Source organism: Pseudopodoces humilis, chromosome 2 (assembly GCF_049639895.1).
Source record: "Pseudopodoces humilis isolate 2021_Gansu_Grassland_sample_001 chromosome 2, ASM4963989v1, whole genome shotgun sequence".
NCBI classification, from domain to species: domain Eukaryota; kingdom Metazoa; phylum Chordata; class Aves; order Passeriformes; family Paridae; genus Pseudopodoces; species Pseudopodoces humilis.
The window spans coordinates 19283942-19306266 of NC_142201.1; the positions used below are offsets into that span (position 1 = coordinate 19283942).

The 22325-nt window shown below is 37.6% G+C and overlaps 1 protein-coding gene across 7 annotated transcripts in view; it reads left to right on the top strand.

Annotated features, from left to right (window-relative positions):
- The window catches only part of MID1 (midline 1), a 238100-nt gene extending 224389 nt beyond the window's left edge, over nt 1–13711 (top strand). For 6 of the 7 annotated variants that reach the window (XM_088051778.1, XM_088051779.1, XM_088051775.1 and 3 more), the window contains 3 exons: nt 6530–6691; nt 8709–8916; nt 10480–13711. In XM_088051778.1, coding sequence (XP_087907904.1) covers nt 6530–6691; nt 8709–8916; nt 10480–10828 — 719 coding nt within the window. In that variant the 3' untranslated portion in view covers nt 10829–13711. The remainder of the gene's footprint in view (nt 1–6529; nt 6692–8708; nt 8917–10479) is intronic. The other variant, XM_088051774.1, reaches the window with a different exon arrangement.
- The last annotated feature ends 8614 nt before the right edge of the window (nt 13712–22325 follow it).

Genomic DNA, 22325 nt, shown 5'->3' on the forward strand with positions numbered 1-22325 from the left:
ATCCATGGCTTTATGCTGTACAAGTCAGTTATTGTCGTTATGTATGAACAGGCAGCAGCAAAAGGTGTGCCATTTCCACAGTCTTGGGATGTGGGATTTTACTCCTTGCTTACTAGTGAATAAATAACAAGGTATTTCTATTTTAGGCTGTACTGTAGATTTCCCACGTGGAGGTAAAAGCTTTGATCTGCAAAACATGTATCAATAAGTCTGCTTTCAGGGATGCATTATAATTTTCAAGCATAGCATGAAGTGCTCAGTATGCAGTCTGAACTTTCATATTATCACTTTGCAAAAATAAGTAATTAAAACTTTGAAGAGAAAACAAATCAATGCTGTAAGAAACTTTGTTTACAAAATGCTCTGAAGACCTTAAATGAAAGTAGAAAAAAATGAAAGAATGGCTCTTTTGTGGGGTTTTTTGTTTTCATTTTGTTTGAGTTTTTGGTTTTGGGTTGTTTTGGTTTTTTTTTAACAGAGCTAGTTCCTATGCAAATATCCTAGTTTAATTGAAAGCTGTAATATTAACCCAAATTAAATACATGCATGTATAAGTATATGTGAAAGGCCTTCCTAAATATTGTAAAGCTTTTTTTTAAAATCTCATTATTTAATATAGACTTGAACACCTCCAATGGTGATCTTCCTGCCAACATGCTACAAATCTGCCTGGGTTTCTAAAATGTGAGACTCTCCCAGGTAATTCCAAATTATACTGGTATTGGAGATTTTCCCACTAACATCATGGAATCATAGATTGGAAAAGTCCTCTAAGATGATTGAGTCTATCTATTAATTTAACACTTCCAAGTCCGCCACTAAAACATGGTCCTAAATGTCATATCCACAGGGCTTTTGAATGCCTTCAGGAATGATTGCACCACCACTTCCCTGGATGGTCTGTTCCAATGCTTGACCAACCTTTCCATGAAGAAATTTTTCCTAATACCCAATCAAAACCTCCCCTGGTACAACTTGAGACCATTTCTTCTTGCCCTGCCAATCCCATCCTCATTTTACTCAGAACACTGCTTGGATGTTTATTCACTTTGTTACATTATATTCTTGATCTTGCAGAAGGATTTAACATCACACCTGTTACAAATGGCTTTCCAAGGCTGTTCTTAGAATATCACAGTGTACCTTGGTAGTGCTGATGAACACAGAGAGTTACTCTCACTGAAACTGGCATTAGCAGGTGCTGCACTGCAGCCTTCATGTTTTGATGAATTGAAGATAGGTTTGTGCTTTGGTTTTTTTTAAATCCTGTTTTAGACTCTGGGTTAGCAAAAAATTTCTTCCTATTTATGGCATATGCATGCTGTTGCACATAACCATATTTTTATTTCTCTGTCACATCCCAAAAATTTCCATTGGTATTGTGTGTTGCATGTAGCAGATAATGTAAACAGGCTCATAGATTGACTTCAGTTCTGTGTCTTTTAGCTATGAATTGCCACCAGGGAGTAGCTGGAGTACTGCATTAAACCAACAAGCTCTTTCCCTCGAGACAATAGGAATCACTTTGCATACATACCCACCTACCGTGCTAATGGAGGCTGTTATTTTGGAATCTGTTTCTTAAACCACATATCCAGCCTGACTGCACTTTCCACTCACAGTACATTTCCCCTGCCAGAGGCATATATCACCCAGAGATTGCTAAGAATTCAGTAACAAAAACAAGCAATACTATGTTTTTTTAGTATATTTTCTATCCAACATAATCAACTATATTCTTTTTTATTAACTGAAAAATTGGAAAGTTAACATTTGATGGCCAAGGTCCAAATAGAGTATTTAATTTGAATCTTATTTCATACAGGAAAGATTATTTCCAAATGTGGCCAAACTTCTTGGATATTAAATGCTTGGCAGACCTGCTCTGCATAAGAGCAATACAGAGCTTTAGATTAAGTAGGCTTTTACTAAATCAGTTATTCTCAAAGTTATACCATTTGTACATTTGCATTTCTGAGAGGCAGCTAATCACCTGCAATCTGAATATGGTAAAAGCTTTTAAAATTACTTTGTCACTAGCTAACTAACATTCATTATAATTTCATTATCCTATTTCAATAGATTTTCAAGTATTCATTGAGTATGCCCTTTTTTAACATCATGGATTTGTTATAGTGTGTTTCAGGATGGTTCAAATGTTTCTCTAGCTCTGATACAAGATCCTTCAGGAAAAGTACATCTCTCCCTTCTTGACAAAAAGCAGTAAATCATTCTCTCTTAACGTGGTAAAAGAAATCAGAGTTAATTAGTTATACAGTCTAATTTCTAAAAAATCACTCTGTAAAGGGTACAGTGTACTACTGTCAGAACCCTTTCACTGTTTTTTACTGTTACCTTTGAGAGAGGATAAAAGTTTTTGGAGGTACCTAAGACAATTAGAAGCCCAAGCTTCCATGAAAAACAGTGAATTTATGACTCACCAAATAATTTTTTTATGAGTCATAAATTTGACTTTGCCTCTTTCTGGAGGTTTTATTTTAATAAAAACAGTCTTCAGATTTCTACTAGAGATTTTAGTGTGAATTTTTAATGGCACAAAAGCAAATTTGGGATAAAACCAGGAAAACTTCTGCATCTTTTAAAGTGTAAAAATAGTGTATTTCTTAAAAAAAATTCAACGTGTTCTGCAGAAATCCTACATATATTGTTTTTTTTCAGATGGGAATGAAGAGTGCAGGTGGAGAGCTATCTGTTACTTTCACCTACCTTATTTGCTTTACCAATTTGAATTGGTAATAATTTATTTAAATAAAACATTTTACAATAATTAAAATACTCAAGAAATTAAATAACTTTCCCATGACTTTTGTGCTCCTTTTCCAGTTTTCAAGAAAATATATTTTATTAAAATCTATCAGTGTAAATTTTAGGAGGATTTACACCTTGGGATTTTCCCCATCTGTTTTTAAAGTGCATCAACAGCCATCACCAGGGAAATAGCTTTACAAATTATTACCTCCAGACTCTGAGAAACTTGTTTTGAAAACATCCTGTACGGACATCACTGTGCTCACTGCACCATTCCAGGATGTAATTTAAATTCTCTTCATTTTTGTAGGCTACAGTTTTAAAATACATTGTTTTACCATCTGCATAACCCTGTGAAAAGCCCTGGGATTTTGGAACAAGAAACCTGAATGTAGCCTGGATTAGGAGCGGGTACAATAGGAGACCCTTGGCTCCTGCTGTTGCACCAGTGAGGGGATGTGTGCTTTTCCACTTCACCTGCTGCCACCGGCAGGGAACTGAGAGGGCAAACACTTCCCCTGGATGCCAGTGTGATCAGGCTGCTTGTTCATTTCCCTGAACTTCCTTAATCATATTCTTTTGTATTCAGAGAAGAAAGGCTGTCCTGACAGGGCATAACTGGAGATAAATTCCTTTGATGCAGTGACAAATTATTCTTTTATACATAAAAGCTTAACTTGGCTGCCACTAATAACTATTCTCCCTTTTGAAGGAGTTTGGACTTGTAGTTTGGCATCATCGATACTTCATTCCCAGGATTTTTGAATCAAAGTATAGTTTAAAGCCTGTTATCAAAGAGCTTGCAGTCAGGAAGCACAAGAACATATCATTGAGCCCATTGGTGCATAGGCAAGAGCTGAGCTTGTTAAGACAACAAGGTTTGTCGAGCAAAGTAACCAAGTCAGTCACTGCATATCCAACATTTATTGCACTTCACTAGTCTGGGATGCCTAAGAGTGAAAGGACAAAGAAACCTAAGATGTGATCAAAGGATAGAGCTTTCCTCTCGAACATGAGTCAGGTCAAACATGATGTTTCTGACTCTCTCTATTGACTGTGCAGAGAGTTTAGGGTAGGTAAGGCCTTTAGTGATTATTGGGTATGTATAAATCCACATACCCAGGAGAAGGGGAAGAACTCCACAGGAGACTCATAGCAATGCAACAGTACCTTTACTGTCCTTTAAATACTTATTTGGATCAAAGTTCAATATTTTGTTAAGGAGCAATCAGTCTCTGGAGGGTATTATAAAAACTGTAATGCAAGTCTTAAAAATGTGCCCATTAGATAGTTGTAGTGAATAATACAAAACTAGTTTCTAGATGAGTTAGAAAAATTGGGCATTTCTGTGTCTGCATAATGGTCACTTTATACATGGCACACACATACCACAGGACTTTGCTTTCCAAGTGTGGTTGTGGTTGGAGAAGACATTTCTAGGAGCACTGTCTGTATCCATCCCACTTATTGTCATATGTTATTTGGTATCCCATCAGAGGTATCTTAGTTAAAGACTCCTTGATCATATTTAATCCTTTTAAATCCTGTGCTTCATTTTATTTTATTTTAACATACTTTAATTTATTTTGAAATAGCACCTATGAGCACAGTAAGGGATGGTCTCAATGCCAAATCATTGTGGTAGTTCAGGGACAGAAGTGTGTGTTTAATATCTGTGGCAAATTGGGAAAAGATGAGATTTCCTCTGAGCAGTCAGGGAAAATATTTTATGTCAGGAAGTTGCTTCCTTATTTTCTTTCTTCCTCATAAGAAACCCATTCACACACAGCCTAAAAAAATAAATATAATTTGGTGTGTATGGCTCAGTGAGAGAAGACATGGATGGATGTTGCTTTAAGCAGTTCACTACAAGTACTGGGCCCAGTTCAAGTTTTCACAGGGTATGAAATGTGGCTCTTTTTCTTCATGTGAAAGGCAGAAAATTGTTCTATACAATCATGTACATATATAAAAATACAAATTATCTAAAGATGGGTGACTCATGTCATTTTAGACAGCTGAAATTAGAGATCTCACCTATGCTGGTCATCTAGGCTTACTCTGTGGATTAGAAAAGAGAGGCATGTGTGGTTGGTAGGATGTTCACACCTGGTGAAATCAAAAAAAACTACTTACTGGTTTCTGCCCTTCCTCAGAGTCCAGAAAAATAGGTTAGGTATTGCAGCTCTTCATTAGGTGGCAAGATAGTATGAATAAAACCTGAAACTCTGCCACAGTTACCCTTTTGCACAGCAGGATCAATCTCTGTTCTGCCTGCCTCTCTAAAATGCTTTGTAATGCAAGGGAATTTTGCACCACAAACTTAATAATACTTAGACTGAAATTTGGAATTTAAATTCTGTTTCTAATGATCTCGTGTTACGAAAAGCACATATTACATTAGGAAGGAATCTTGCAGTATGGCCATGAATTGTCTGTGAGTCTGCAAACCTGTATCACAGATCTGTTTCTTTCAGGTTTTGTAACGAGTAGCCTTTAAATTTTTTTTTAACATTAAGTTTTCGTATTGTCTGATATGCAGAGCTGAATTACTACTGAGTTCTAAAAGATTGCCTTCATGACTGGTTTGCTGGTAGACCATTAGTTAAAAGCTGAAAACTGTCTGTAAATAACGACAGTTTCTGTAATGTGTTCTATGCCCAATAAAGACAGAGGCCAAGAAGCCTGTCAGGCTCCTAATCCAGTCAATCCTCTCTCTGTTAAGTTTTCCAGCCTTATATATGTGCACACATGCATACGCTTCCAGTTACATCTATCTATTTCTGGCTGTATAACCATGTAAAATGCTGTGAATAGATATACTCTTCATAAATGTTGCATTTTTTCTTTATGTAAATATCCACAATAAAAGTCTGGGGAATCCATTAGACTAGGAGTTGTTCCAAATATACAGTGATAGAACTGTATGTATGGGTGATTGATTGCCATTGCATTTATATCACAGTAGGAAAAACTTATGTATATTGAGAAGTTTCTTTTAATAGGGTATTTTCCTGTTTTGTTTATGATATTCGTACTCCCTTTTTTTACTTACTTACTGTGTATTATAGTTCTGTGGTAGGCATCAAATGTAAACCAAATATAAAACAAAAAAGGTTTATAAATGGAAAATTTTCCAGCTCTTTCCCAGCTGGCATCTCAGCATGAGGACATAAATCAAAATGTTGCATCCATTACATTTACTGGCTTAGTTTATTTGCTGGCAAAGTCTAAAGTGCAAGAGCCAAAGGTTTCCCTGAAGCCCATGCTCTACCCTGTTTGGCCTCCCATGCTTTGCTTCAGGTTCTGAAGAATGCATACCTGGGGACTGTCAGCAAAGGTGCCTCCCAGCCCTCCTGGCTTTACTGCTTATGTTCATTTTCTGAGGTTTAGGCTGAGTTCATTAATCCAAACAGTAGATTGATGGGATCTCCATAATCCTCCAGTTCTTAAGCAATAAAGAATGCCTTGTGCTGGGATATGAAAAATCTCAGACTGCTAGTGTCTCCACTGAGCCATTTCTTAAATGCCCGCTTTTTATGATTCACTTCACATAGCAAGAATTTAAAAGGTTCCTTGGCTGTGGGTTGATAAAATGAATTAGTGGCTTTAAGTAGTGGCTCAGTAAATGTAACAACACTTTAAAAGGTACAGAAGCCAAGTTCATATTGGTTGTTGGGTGCCTGGGAATGCTTTAAATGTCCCTCTGTTACAAAGTGTTTCGTGTGTTATGACTGATGCGCTCTGTTCATAATTGCAGGTTTATGCAACTCAGCCGACAGCTGGATGATTGTTCCTAATATCAAACAAAACCACTACACGGTGCACGGGTTACAGAGTGGCACGAAGTACATCTTCATTGTCAAGGCCATTAATCAGGCTGGCAGCCGCAGCAGCGAGCCTGGCAAGCTCAAGACAAACAGTGAGTTTCCAGATCAGGATGCACAAAGTCTTCTTTCTGGCCTTCCTTTTTAGGTCTGATCTTTAGAAGACACAAGAGAACAGAGAAGTTCAACTCTTTTAAAGTGCTTTCCAAAATGAGAGCAGCTTATTTAACGTAATTCAAGACTGCCTGAGTCTTCTGTAGTACAGAAAATATGTTGGGGTTTTTTTTGAGAGACACATGTGTAGTTTGGTCACTGGAGATACCACATAGGAACGAAGCCGTCATATGTGAAGTGGTTGAAAATGCACTTTTGTGGTTTTGTTTTAATATCCTCTCTATTCTTTTTCCTCTACAAAGCAAAAACTTTCCTTATGTTTGCTGTAAAATATTTTAATTTTGTGCAGTGTTCATAAGATAATTGCTAGTCTAATTTTATCCTCAAAAATTATCTCTTTTTTAGGACATTAGAAAACTTCTTGGCTTCAATCCTCTCCTTTTTTATGGAGTTCAGCAAGGTGATAGACTGGTCAGAGATCCCACTTCAAAAAAACAGCGGTTACTCAAATTATTAGCAGATGTAGAATAGCAATTTTAAGACTAGCTTTCAGCTGTTTTTCCCTCTTGTCCCAGCTAATCCCTCAGTCAGGTAGTCATCATGGGCAGCTTTGAGGGCTGGGAAGGAAACACTGAGATTTGTACATCTTCTGAAGCCTGCTTATTGTAGGGGACGGTGGTTGAAGAGGGGCGATAGTGAGTGGCACAGGAAGGAGTCTGAAGAGAATGGCACGTGCGCCTTTCTGATGTCCTCCTGTTTGCTGTCAAGCTGTGTGATGTGACCAGACACAATTTAGTGCAGAGAGACATCCTTCAGATACTGCTCCAGCACACAAAGGCTACTAAGCAGTCAGAAAGGCAGGCAGGAGGTTGTGACACTGCTGCCAGGCAGTAAGAAAGAGTCCCCAGATACTTTCCAATGGGTTTATTCTATATCTGGTCATAATACATAGCTAAATGAACATTGCAAAAGTAGATAACCCTGAACAGTCTACATCTTATTTATAAGTACATGTACCAGTGCCTCACACAGGCTTCATGAGATACCTAATTTAAATTTTCTGTGCATACTATCAAATCTTCTGATTACATGTTTTTCCCCTTGATATCCAAGACAGTAAGGAGAGAAAAGTGCTTTGCTGGACCAATTGTGGAGTTGCACTTTTCTAGTTGTCTCTTGGTGGAGGTAAATGATCTTTTTGCTTCCTGACACAATGAGCAAGCCTGTCAGAATTGTGGTGGGCTTTATATATCTACAAGGTTTGGTTTACCAGAAAGCTTCCTGTTATTGTCTACAAACTTTGTGCTACAGCTGAAGATACTTGCCAAGAGTAATAGCCTGACTAATGTTATTGCACCATATTATTTGGACCAAGTTACAGTTCACTTCCTTCCTCTTAATGCACAGTATCCAACACCACATGGGCATCCCTCCAAAGCAATCCTGAATTGTTGACTGTGCTTGTTACAAATAAAGCTGTCAGTGAACAAAGAGAGAAGTCTAGTGCTTCTTATTTTCAAACTCATTTTGTGGGATTTGAAATAATACATTTTGTAGGAATGGTGAAGATGTTATTATGGAGCTTTATCCCTAGAGAATTAATCGAACACCAGTTATTCTAAATCTAATATGCTGTGAAAAAAGCAACCCTCAGACCTTTATTAGCATGTATATTGGTTTCAATTACATGCAAGAATTAGAGTATTCTGGTTACCTCTAGGTCAGAGATAATGGACATGATGATTATGCAGGGCTCTTTTCAGGGATTATCGACACGGGGAAGTTAGTGCACAATGAAGTTGACAGCAAACTGACAGTGCAATGGAAACTAGCTATTGCAGGGAGCAGGATAGGTTAGTCTATCTCAAGAACACTTGAGAGGAGGAAATTAATATGGTTATGTAATCTTGTGGGCTTCTTAGAGGCTGGCTAATCCACTCTTCTTTTAAAAATCAAAGCCAAACCATTCTTCTGTCATCTTTGTCTCTGCATCTCTAGGTCAGCCATTTAAACTGGACCCCAAATCTGCTCATAGAAAATTGAAAGTGTCTCATGATAACTTGACAGTGGAACGGGATGAAACATCATCCAAAAAGAGTCACACACCAGAGCGATTCACGAGCCAAGGGAGCTACGGAGTAGCTGGCAACGTGTTCATCGACAGCGGGCGGCACTACTGGGAAGTGGTTATAAGTGGGAGTACATGGTATGTATAGAAAAATATATATATATGTGAAAAGAATCACTAATTCCCACCACACAGGTGCTGGCACAGTTTCTCTGATAGAGAACTGTAGCAGACATCAAGAACAGTATAAGAGCAGGCCAAGTACTTATTTTCAAAGTTTGTCAGATGAGCTTCCCAATTTCCAGCACCTTTGGACTTCAGAAATAAATGTCAGATTATGCATCTTCGTATCTGGCAGCCCTCACAGGACTTTTACTCTACAGCTGGGGTTGTTGTTGCTTTTTTTTGAACCCATATACAGTATATTTTAAGATTTTTTTTAATTTGAGGGGTCTAAAAGTTTCATCTTGTTTACACAGAGATAACTTAGTAAATGTGATCTTTACTAAATGTAAAAGATTTTCTGTCCTTCACTATGAAAAAAAATAAATAAAACTTGGGACAACTTGATGATCCAGTTTAACAGGGGCAGAGGTCAGATTTGCTTTTGGGAAGGGGACATGAAGCAGCAGAGCTGTAGGTCTGTGCCCCAGGGAATGAAGCAAGGGGCAGGAAACAGAAGACTGCTTTCCTTCACTTCTGAATGATCCTCTGTGTCATACAGGGGTGTATTTCAGAGGGCCTTTAGTCAGTGGAAGAGATGTTATCCTTTGGTATTCAAAGACATCATGATGAAAGTTAATGGAGTGGAAAAAATCAGTAGGGTCTTCAGGTATTTCCCACTGTCTCAAAGAAGCAAAATGCTGTTTGTCTGTGCCAGTGCTAAGGAATGGGGAAAAAAACTTATGGCACATTAATCTCTGTTGGTTGAAAGTCCAACAAATACTGCAGTGTCTCTAGAACGTGAGGAACTGTTACATTTCTGTTATATATGATAAATCAGGTATTTTTCCTCACTATCCATTAAATGACAACATTTTCACAATCCTTCTGCCCTGCACATCTTGCCATAAATTATGGTTTGCAGAGCAAATGTCTTCACCTAGAGTTGCTTAACTTGGCCTGAAACCCAGTCTCAAAAAAGTTCATTTGAATCTGAAAACCACACCAACATCTGCCAAAAAATATTTAAAAAAGACTAAATGTGGGGGGAGGCAGTGGGGGGACGTTTAATGTGTCCTTTGATGTTTACCCTTGCATTCCTTCTTCAGGGCCATGTATTAAGGGAGCAAGGAGAGATCAGATTAGCTGATGGATAGCAGTGTACTTTAAAATCAATGAATTCCTCTGTATTCATCTGTTGGAAATGAAAATTTGAGGTCCAGTGATTTAAATTCTGAATTTCTGAGTACTCAGAAATCTTATTTTTCAGTACCAGAGGCAAGCCCTCAACAAAACTGCAATAGCTGCCAAACTAGAAATAGTACCATGAGCTTTCCTGACCTCTCAGACCCAAAAGAGAGAAAGGGAAAACCGTTAATTAAGCCTGTGCAGATGTTGTGGTGAAACATAATTTAATTAGAGTTTAACTCACAGTAGTAAGAGGCGGGTGCATTCCAGCGAGTCCTCTGGGCTTGACTTCACTCAGAGACAAAATGGCAGGAAGCATTTGTTTCCTTGAGATGCTCTTTTGTTTTGCAGGTATGCTATTGGTATTTCCTACAAGTCAGCACCGAAACATGAGTGGATTGGAAAGAATTCTGCCTCCTGGGTGCTTTGCCGCTGCAATAACACGTGGGTGGTGCGGCACAACAGCAAAGAAATCCCCATCGAGCCTGCGCCTCACCTCCGGCGGGTCGGGATTTTGCTGGACTACGACAACGGTTCCCTTGCCTTTTATGATGCTTTGAACTCCCTACACCTTTACACTTTTGACATTACATTTGGCCAACCAGTGTGCCCCACGTTCACGGTGTGGAATAAATGTTTGACCATTATAACTGGCTTGCCTATCCCTGACCACCTAGACTCCTCCGAGCAGCTCGCGTGACTGCTAAAAGCCAAAAGGTAGGGTGACACATCTTCCCAGGGCAGCCAGGCCGTGCCACCAGGAGCTTACCCGGAGCTGGCCAATCCATGTGGCATCCCAGACAATGCTGCCGAGTTTGGGCAAAACTGACAAGGAGAGAAAATCTCTTCCTGTGTATTTTGTACTGAAGGACAAGAAGTGGCTTTAATAATATCTTAGAACACTTTTTTTTTTTCAGTTGGTTTTCGTTGGTTGGTTTTGTATTTCATCTCTTACAGGAAGATTTATAAATTATTTATAAAAATAGAAAAAAAAAAAGATAAAAGTGAAAGCCTAGTATGGACACCTGGGAAATGACTTCTTGCTGTTTTGGGGGGTTTTTTTGCACATTGGTGGTCTTGTTAATTAAAGTTTCATCAGCCTTTTGAAAAAAAATTTATTTTACAGTGGATAATAGCAGGAAATTGGAAAGATGAAAACTGCATAGTGGACAAGACAGTATACTGCAGGTTTTACTTGTACCAACATTAGTGGTCTCATTACCAGCCTTGTTAAGTGCAAGATCTCCCAATTTCTACTTTGCACGTGGGAGTGTGCAGACCAAAAGAACAAAACTAAGCAAGTGAGGAAGTGGAGCCAACACAGCAAAAGAATAAAGTTTAATTTACTTCTGTTCACAGGGCAGTGCTCTCTCAGTTCATAAAAAAAACTTGTGGAATATCTCCTAGAAATGTAAGTGGATAAATCATCTGGTGATTTATTTTATTGGTGGCAATACTCCCATCTACCAGTGCTTCGTTTTCATCTTTGGGAACATTATAGAATCGCTGAGGATGTGGAAGACCAATACCTTCTCTGAGAATCAGCAACACTGGAGGAGAACAGCCAATCCAAGGTCTGACTGTAGACTAATTTGATAAAGCACAGCATCATTTAAGGATTGATTGTAATAGAAGATGTCATGGTTCTGATGGTAGACGTGTGAATGCTTATTGCTGATTTTACAAGGTTCAACACAGCAAGCCCAGCCAACAGCTCAGAAGTGAGACATGCACCACTTTACCATTGGTTTTAAATTAAATACAAATGTTTCATTGTCATACACTGTGTAGTGTCTATAACAAAGCAAGGAAATCTGTTTTACATGTGCTATATGGAGAAACACTGCAGCTGGAGTTTGCTCATAGTTATCATTGTCCCAGGTTGTTTGGGAAAGCACAGTTCACTTTGTGAATGAAAAGGAAAGAGTAAGCTCTCAGCAGCAGTAGAAATCTGCATAGGGAGATGCTGTGTTCATCATGTTGGTAGAAGAGCTTCAGTGAAGGCAATAGAGGTTGCATGTACTTTATCTCAGAGCTGAATCAGGTGCTTTTTTTTTTCTCTTACCCCATACAGATAGAAGCTTTTTTGTAATTATTGCAATGCTTATGTATAAATTATCATTTTGGGAGATGCTTGATGCATATGACAACTTTAAAGGGATGGTTTTGTTGTTACTATGCAAGTGGTGAAAATCTGCCTGTGTAGAGAAAAGATAAAATGAATATCAGCTTTAAAGATTTGCTCAGTAATTTATAACCATGCTTTAGGTGTCTTTTGAAAAAGATGCCTTAATGCACTTTGTTCAGTAATGGGTCCAAATGAAGTTGTCCCAAACTCAGCTTCAGATTTTTTAAATACTGATTCTCCAGGTACAAAGCTCTACTACAGTTTGCCTTATGATTATATCAAAAAATTTAGGAACAAGATGAGGAGAATACATACATGCCCATTTGTTTGTTTGGGGTTTTTTAGTAGAAAATAGATGCCTTTCTATGTTTCTTTGATTTTCCTTTACATGCTCTGCTAACTGCTGAATTAAAGGGAGAAAAATCTGGCAGTACACTGGTGATACCATGGCTTTCAGCTATGGGCAACATCCCATAGTTCACAGGTAGGAGCCACTGATCTTTCCCAAGTGGACATAAAAAGGCAAGGTGTGTACATATAGTGAACCTCAGTGTTTGTCCTAGTGTCATTAATAATCAAGAAACATATACCCTCAAAATAAAAAAGTAAATCAGTCCACAAGCATTACATTTTAAAATTGAGTACAGTGTTGTTGGTACATAATGCCCATATGATCTGGCCTGGGATGTTTGAGAGCTAGCTGAGATGGTATGAAAACTTTGAAAATGAGTTGACAGAACATGTCAGATGCAAAGCAGTGATAGAAAGGATGCATGAAGAAATTACTTTTATTCTAGAGTTATTGCCAAGTTTCTGCCTAAAAGGAAAGAGTAAATTACCAAAGTACATGTAGCAAGGCTGTGTATCTTCTCTTTTGCAAGAAATAATAAATCTAGAAGCTGATTTCAGTAGTGGATAAACTGAAAACACTGTTCAGTGTTTGGTTATACAATGTTGGCAGAGATTGAGCCTGATGAAAATAATACCATGAATTTGGAGAGGTCCCAAATGATTTCACATATTCTCATTGTAAAGACCAGAGCATGAGTCTAAAGACAGATCATGGTTTTGGCCAATGGAAAAAGGATAGTCTGTTATCTACAGACCTTGCTCTATCATCTTTATTTTAATACAGAATAATTCATTTGGAGCTAAGACACATTTCTCCAATGCCCTTTTAACTCAGCCAGTACTCTTTGTGCATATGTGTTTGTGTATATATGTACATAAATGTATGGGTATACACACACCAGCATATGCACAAATACAGTCTGTAATTTGTGTATACACACATATGTATATACACATACAAAGTGACAACAATTAGTCAGGTGTTCCTTTTTTGTTTGTTTCTTGGACAATTTTGTATTCTGTATGACAATGAGGAAACAAGTTTGCTATGAACAGTATTCTTTCTGGACATTTTTTAACAAACAAAATCTGTTTATTTTACAATACTTGATTCAATGCCTGATTAATCAATAAAAATTTCCATTTGAAAATGTAGCTTCTGTGGTCTGTGGCATATTGCATGGTCCATAGTAATGAATTGAAACCGGGGGGTAAGAATTAGTCCTTGTATAAAAATTAAAGATGGTACTTTAATGTAGCATGCGGTCTTAGATGATTTTTCCTTTTTTTTTGAAAGTTTTTGTGACTAGGAATGAGGTAACATTGTATAATACTGTCTTTAACAAATGCAGATCTTTGAGGAATAATCTTCTGAGATGCAAGCAATGAAAGTGGCAGATAAAGCCTGTGTTGGCATAACGATTGTTTCAAAAGTGTACTTAAAACCCAATTTGGGGTTCAGCAGAATTACAGCAAACAACAGCACAATCTCTTTAGAAGATAGTAGCAGCTCAGAGTAGTGTTGAGCTTGAGGAAATGGAAGGGTGGGGTACTGGTTTTCTCTGAGACCAGATAAGATTTTCCATGTGTTTGACTTTTAAGTGTTAATGCACACCTAATAGAGAAAAAAATCATTCTGAAATGGGCTATATGTCATAAATTATTTAGCAGATTGTCTCCAGTCTACTGTATTTCCCCATTGCTGGCTTTCAGAGAGCAATAAGGTTGCTGCTTTTTCTGCCATTAGTTTATTTTTTACCAGTTTTGGGTATCCCATTTTTCAATTGCTCCAGAGACTCTCTGTGAGCAGATGGTCCCAAGGGTAGGAAGCATAAAAGTCTCTCAGGTCTGGGTACACTGTGAAAAGCAGAAAAGCTGCAAATACAGGTGAAAACATATTCTTCATTATTTTAGCAATAGTAGCTCACTAGACAGCAGTGTGCATCATCTGTTTTTGTCCTGTGTCTTAATTGCAAACACTCTATTCTTTACATATTAGAAAATGCAACAGGACACTATTGAGAGCACAAATTAAAATGTCTCATTAACCAGTTCATTATGAGATGGCCAGCATTTATAGCACCATGAAGGACTGTGGGAGATTCCATTAAAATATTATTTAATAACACAGTCAATATTCCTTTTTTAATTATTCTCATAAAAAAGATGTCTGGTAGTTGGGAGATTCTGCTTTTAGTTGCAGTGATACAATTTTCAGATAAGCCCTTGCACCAAAACAAAGTGAGGATTGCTAATGGCTCTCATCTGTGTAACCAAAATTGAGGGTATTCATTTTAGTTGTAAAGGCTGCTTTAATTTGTGGTTTAGGAGTGAAGAAGTGCTGGACTCACTTGGGAAGTACACACCAGTACCTCAGTAACTGGCCAGGGCACACCTGCCCTGAAGGCCTTCGATGGGGCAGCTTTGGGAATCTGGTGATAAACAAAACGTGCACAAGTTGCTTATGGAGTGATGTGCTGGGAGTTTAACTGTTACACCATTTCTGGTGCATTTTCACAGACTGATCTTTGTAATAGTGGAAGTATGATAGAGGGATGTAAAATGCAGTATTTTCCTGCCTTATTGAGTTGGTAGCCCATATAGAAATGAGCGCAGTGTCTTTGTCCTCTCCACATTGAGGAACATCCTACTCACTTCCATGTGCTGATGTTGAGCTATTTGTATTTAATGTACTTTCTGAAATGAAAGAAACCTTCTTTACATTTTAACTTTTGATTTAATACTTGATTTTCATGTGAAAAATTAATAGACTGAAGAGCAATGATGTTAGCAATACTTTCAGTGTGGGCTAGACTCTTGGTTTGGACTGTGATGTTTAGGGCATCTGTGTACATAAATCAAAACTCTGTGCCAGAACAGACTAATGTGTCATTCATGTGGGAGTTGAGCAGTGCAGGTGCAAGTGTTTTCTACTGAGGCAGGCTTTTGCATTAGCTTCACTCTCTGAGTGGAATATTCTGTTTCTTTAATTTTTTTAATTGGTTTTCTGATTCAAGTGCAGAGCCAGTTAATGAGACTGTAAATAATACAATCATTCATCATGCTACTAATTTTAGCAAACCCTGCCATATCATGTGCCTCTGGCAGGTCACTGTAATCATGTCCTTTACAACCTCACCTCCAACGTGAGGACTGATGCTTAAGACATTGACCAAGTGTGTAACTTTCCCAGGTAGGATTCATCCTGCTTGGAGTAAGGAACTCCAGCACATATCATGATACGAGTTAAAGGTGATGGACACATATATTGCACAAGGGTGATATAGGAAAGATATGGGCTAGAAAACCATCACTGCTGAGGTAGTTCTGGTTTTGAAGTGCAACAATATATTATGAAGTCATGAAGTCTTCTACTACAGTGTGATTGACAGTGTCATTATTACTGCTGCCTCAGAGAGGAATGGAGTAGCAAAAGAGGGAGTTCTGAAGCAGTGCTGAGAGAGATCACTCAGAGTGATAGGGCAGCTGAAAACCTGCCACCACTGCCTGCTTCAGCACCATGCTGTAGCTCTGCAAAGCAAGCCTGCACCTATTCATCCTTTTGTTCCAGCTCAGCCTCAACCCACATTCCCAAATGACAGGAAAAATAATATTGCAATTACATATTTGAAATCCTAACCTGAATAAAAGCAGCAGGGCAGGGATGACAGCCCCAGGCCTTGATCCTCCTTTATTCACCCAGATTTTTACATCTGCTAACTTCAAAGGAGATAGTCCTGATTTACACAAAGGTAGGTACAAGCCCATGAATCTTCACTTTCCAAAGAGTCAAACCCAAGTGAAGCAGGAGCCCCTGTGAGAACAGCTCAGACTTCCCATTAAATCATGTCTTTGGAGAAAGCACTTTAGCTGCTAGCAAAACTGCAGTTTCTCATGAGCTGTTTCCCAAGGCCAGCACAGGTGTGTTTTAAAATGTCTGGTTCTTTTAAAATGTATGGCTCAATAACATTCTTCTTGGATGAATTGTTCAGGCAGTGCTTTGCTGTTTCCTCCAAGTGTGGGAACAGTTCTCTTAGCAGGTGCTATGTTACTTTTATAAAAATCTTGAGAGCGGCAGATACACAAGTTATGATATAATGCTTTAGCATAAGACTATTGTTTTTGGACTTCCACTTAAAAATGGATAATAGCTAAAAAGCTAAGAAGTATGCTTCCTTTAACTGTCCTAATTTATATAGTTATTTGAATTCATGGAGATATTTCCTCTTAAGGAATAACACCTCATTTATTGTTAATACACATGGACAAATAGTAATTAGGAGTATTCCTGAAAATTATGAACCCTTACAATAGTTTATAATCAAGCCTTTAAAAGGCAGAAAATGGAGGCTTTGTGTTTTGTATAGTCATTGATCAGGAAAAAAACAGCTATAGCTGTTTAGAACACTGAAACATAACAAATGACAGCTAACTGCTACATGACAGGATGGGAAAAGTTCTCATCAGCAAATTTTTACTTCACCCTCATTTTTTTATTTTACTTGAAAAACAGACAATTCCACTTGAAAATGTTTCTCTGATATTGTTCTATTCCTTCACCTTTCTTTCTGTTTTCAGTCTCATTTTTAGTTTTTAAATATTAGAGCTGCAAAAAGTGTTTCAAAAAGTTTGCTTCATTTTTTTATTTTCTTTAAAATTACCTTTTTCAGGATGTGCACAAGAAATGAAATGAGAAGTCACTAATGCAATATGGCAGCTTGAATGTTGAGAATATTTTTGAAGTATAATTTAAAGAAGGAATGCAGATAAACCTGTCACTCTTCTACAATTACTGAATTATTTCGTTTCATTATTCTGGCTTTAATAACATTGCTCTCTAATTAAAACAGCACTAGGAGACCTGATTAAGGAGCACAAGCAGAGAGATAGTAGATTATTTTAGGATAACTCTGGAACCAGCTCCCTTTAATAACAGTAACATATATATTCAGCCTCATTAATGTCAGCTTGGGGGTTTGGGGGTTCTTTTTTTTATTAATAATATTGTGTGTCCTCACTAACAGTAGTTCATAGCCCAGAAGTATGTGTCTCTCTTGGGAAGCACATAGCCTAATCCCTTATGAAATAGCAAAGAAGTCCTCCATGTGGCAGGTATGAAGGTGGTGTTCACATAGTGAGAACATCTCCCACCAGCAGAGGATTGTTTGATGTATATTTCTGTCACCTTGTTTAGGCAAGTTGTAGTGATGGCCAGAAGATTAAATAGATTAATCTAGATTTCAGGTATAGGAAGATGTGAAAAGCCTCTTTGTTGCATCAGTAATTACAACCAGTGTCACACACAACCCAGAATTAGAAATTAGCAAATGGAGATTTGTTCCTTTATACAATCAGTAACATATCCTTTAAATTTCTTCTAGTGACTGTGGCCTCTGTCTCAATTTGTCCATCAATTTACATCCACATGCCCTTTGAAAATTTGTTAAAGTTGGAGTTCAAAATGTTGGGGCTTTTTTACATTTTTTCCATGTTTAGTCACAGGTTTTAGTCAAACAAACATTATTTTGAAACAAGCATTGCTGATATAATGTCAGCAGGTTATAGCAGAGAGTGGAGTTGAGGAACAATGTAGGACCCAGAACAGGTGCAAATTGAGTTCAGAACAGAATAATACTGTTTCTGTTCTAACAGTGTAGTCATAGAATTACTACATTGCATAGATTTATACAAGCAGGGTATATTATTAAGAAAGTGCCCTGAGTTATGCTGTAAATTCTAGAAGATGCAAAAATTGAGGAAATTAGGATTTTGAATTTTTTAAATTTTTGAATTACATACACATAAAGAAAAGAAAAAAGTTATTTATTCACTATCAGTAATCCATATTTTCCTACTTCCTTCCATGGGAGGGATGAAACAGGAATGGTTTGTCTTTCCATTTTTATGAAGTCACTGCTCCATATTAGCGTTACTTGGAAATCTCTCAGGATGAAGAAATTTCATAGGAACAAGTATAGCATTCTCAATAATCTTGAAGCCTGCATAAGCCATTAGCCAGTTTTAAGGCTGAATTACCACAGAGTTATGAATGCTTTCATGTGTATTTAACTGTGCCAGTAGAAACATGTAGCATTAAAAAAATAAATAAATAAATAAATAAAAAGGTGATCAATCAACTACAAAGCTTCTACTTGGTATAGGGAAAGGAAAATATTTTTATGGACCTGTGCTTGTTCTGGTTCTCATGTACAGAGAAGCCCTAAATCCTGACAATCTATTTTTGGAATTCAAAAGCTCTGCAAATCATGCTGAGGGTCTGGTTGGTATATGTGGGCACAACTCACCTCAGTATCCCCATTGTCCCAGTTATTCTGGCTTCCCCACAAGTGGAAGGAGAAGCAAGCCAGCTCCAAAAGGTCTTCATCTCTAGGTCTTCCCTGACATTTCTCATGGCAGGAGCAGCAAAGGCACAGGATGGCCACATCTTGTGTGGCAACAGAGTTATGCCATGAAGGTTTAAGCAGGCTTCTCTGGGATAGAACTTGACCCCATGACAGAGAGGCTGAACTGGCTCCAGTAACAAGGTCCAGACATTTCTTAATGAAATTTAATTGAATTTAATGAAAGCTTTTTCAGCTTCTGCCACAATCAGGAAAGGAAAGGGAAATCTGCTGAAGATGAGGCTATGAGGATGGCACATTTTCTACAAGCATGTCCTAAAGGATCAAAGGGAAAATCTTACCAGTTGTTCATCCACATAGAAAGGTCAGCATAAGGAGGATGGATACACTTTTCCATGTTTCCATGGAAGCATGGAAAGCTGCCTCCTTATGTGTCAGGTTTGGCAGTGTTAGTGGGCGGGCAGCCCCTCGTTTCATCTGAAGAGTGAAAAATCATTTTCCCACAATTTTTCTTCCCATTCTCCTAAATGTTTGACAAATGGGAAGAAAAAATGGTTAAGTTCCATTGCATGAAGGCTCATACATGAACATGATGTTCATTGTCAAAGCAAAGAAAATGCAAAAATTAACTAAGAAAAGAAAAAGGAAAAACGAAAACAAAGAAAATGCAATGAAACTTCTGTGTGTAAAACTTTTATTTGTTGCAACTGACATATCTGACATATCTTTAGTCTGCTAAAACAGTAGCAGATTAATAGCGCTCTTATGATAGTAGCAGAAACAAAGTGGTAGATTTATCATGACTGGAACTCTGCTAATGAAAGAGAGAAATAGAAGTTGAAGGCAGAAAGAACATCCCTGGGAAATACACCTAAGAAGGTAAAACCAGAAAGCATTGCTAACACACAGTGCAGTGAGTCTGGTAGAAGCTCATCTGGAAGACTGCAAAATTCTAGTCTAAAAGAAAGATGATATTCAATAACACAGGATCAGATGAAGGCTCATCCTAAGGGAAAGCCAAGGAAGAGCCCAGGTAATAAGGGGAGATGTAAATGTGACAGTGTAGCCATTACTGTCTGAATGGAGATAACAAAGTGCTTGTGCTTTTAAAGATACGGTTAGGGATTGCCCCAGGAAAGGAGAGTAACTGTTCTGAATAAAAGCCAAAATTGATACAAGAATAAATTCAGTCAGCTCTTTTATGAACAGTTAGGTCTATAGAAATCAAGGTTACTTTGTGGGATGGCAAGAGGAATAAAGAAAGATTGCTGTTTCGAGATGAAGTTTTAAGTGTGAAATTAATCACACTTCAGTCTAAATGAGCAAATATTAGTCAACTAGGCATAAGCATATTTTCTAGGCATCTTCAATAAAGAATGGGAAACAAATAGCACCTGCAAATGTTCATTCCAGATATTCTAGCCACCTAACTCAGAATAAGAAGAATCTCACTCCATGCCTGAACTTTCACCACTGATTATATGAAGAGTCACAGACAGCTAGACTGTGTTTGATATTTGTCTTTTAGATAGCTAAAGTCAGATCAAGTGACTACTAGTCTATATATTTAGCAAATGGTATATTGACATTTTTATAGTGGTGATTACAGAGTAAATCCATTTCTTTGGATGTAATACATGAATTTATAGACAGCTGCTGTCTTAAAATCCTTACTATGATGAAGTATGAAGACAATTTTTCACTGGTCTCAGTGAAGCCTAGATTTTGCCTCTTAAATATGAATAAGATGAAATATTGTAGGTCAAAGTCATATTAAAAGTAGACAGCCCTTGACATGGAGTGTTCTAGACACTGAGCCCGTGTTTTTCAAAGAAGTAGTTTACAATAATGCTTCAATAAAATGGCCATTCAGGCAGCATCCACAAACAAAAACACTTTCATTTGACCACAAAACAAACTGGCTTGAGATTATAAGTGCTCGTATGGATTCTATTGCACTGATTCTCTGTACAAGTATTTTAGATTCTCAATTAATTTGCTTACCCAATGCAGGCAAATGCTACACATTAATAGCATTTCCTGGGACAAATGATTTGGTTGTGTTAAGGAATCAAGAGCTCTCCAGCAAAACTGTCTTCTAACAGAGAAATAGCCAACAGTTACAAGTTAAAAGAAATGCGTAAGAGATAGCTGAGAAGTGCTGGCTCTTTAACAAATAAACTGGATGCTGAGGTCAAAAGTACTTGGTTTTTATATTGTTTATTTACATCTTCTGCGAAGGAAATAAGGCTGGTTCTCTAAAGGATAGCTGGAAATCCTTTTGATATTCATGGGAGATTGTTTTGGACGGTTACCTTCCAGAAAATCTTAGTGAAAAGAGAAAAATATTCTGTAGATGGATGTAAATATCCCTATTTCTGGGGTTTTAACTTAGACTCACCTTTCTATATTGTATAGGTCACTTTCAGAGGTTTCATTTTTCTCTATTTCTAAACAGCATGAGTATTTATCTAATGATGCTGTGGTGAGGTATGCTTCATTCTTCAGATTAATAGAGTGCACAGCTGAAAAAACTTTCACATGCAAAGTATTGTTAACTGCTTGTCCATAAAAGGGAAGGAAATTACTCAGGCTGGAGAAATTTTGAAATTTTGATTGTTAATGCTCTTCAGGCTGACAGAAAAAGTATTCTCAAATACAAGGTGAGAGTTTCTGCAGGAACCACTTTCTGTTTGGGAAAGGATTAACGATTCAGGAAGATCAAATAAGGAAAACTGTCAGAGAACCACTCAAACTAAGGAAATATTTTGTAAAAAGTGTGACACAGAGGGAGTTAGTGGGGTTAAAGTCATGGTGAAAGGTGACTGAGATAGCCTGGTGTGCTTTGGAGGGACCGGTCTGAGGATTTCTATTTACAGAGAATATGGGAATAACTTGTGAAACTGCACTGGCCCATCCTGCTTAGGGGTCTTGGAGTTGGAAGCGGCATCAGAAAATAATGGAACTGAAATATAAATCAAGAAAGAAGGAACTGGGAACAGGAAATAGCACAACACAGAAAACTTCTTTAAAATGAGTCTTCTTACCATTTGATTTGTAACATGGATGAGTATTGAAATGGAGACAGCTTTTAAACTGTAACTTCACAGGTTGTGGCAACATGATTCATTACTTTTGTTAATTTCAATTATTTGAACAAAAATGTTCCTTCATTTCTTGTGCCTAAATCTCTATCTGCCTACAAGCTTGATTTATGTGCAAGCAAGGCCTTACATCCTTAGGTATTTCCCAATCCATAGAAGCATGGAATCAATACTATCTCCTCATTAAATCAGGGCTCTTCCAACAGCAGTGTAAGGAGTGTGGAAACACTTTTTTTTGTCTCTAGTTGAAAC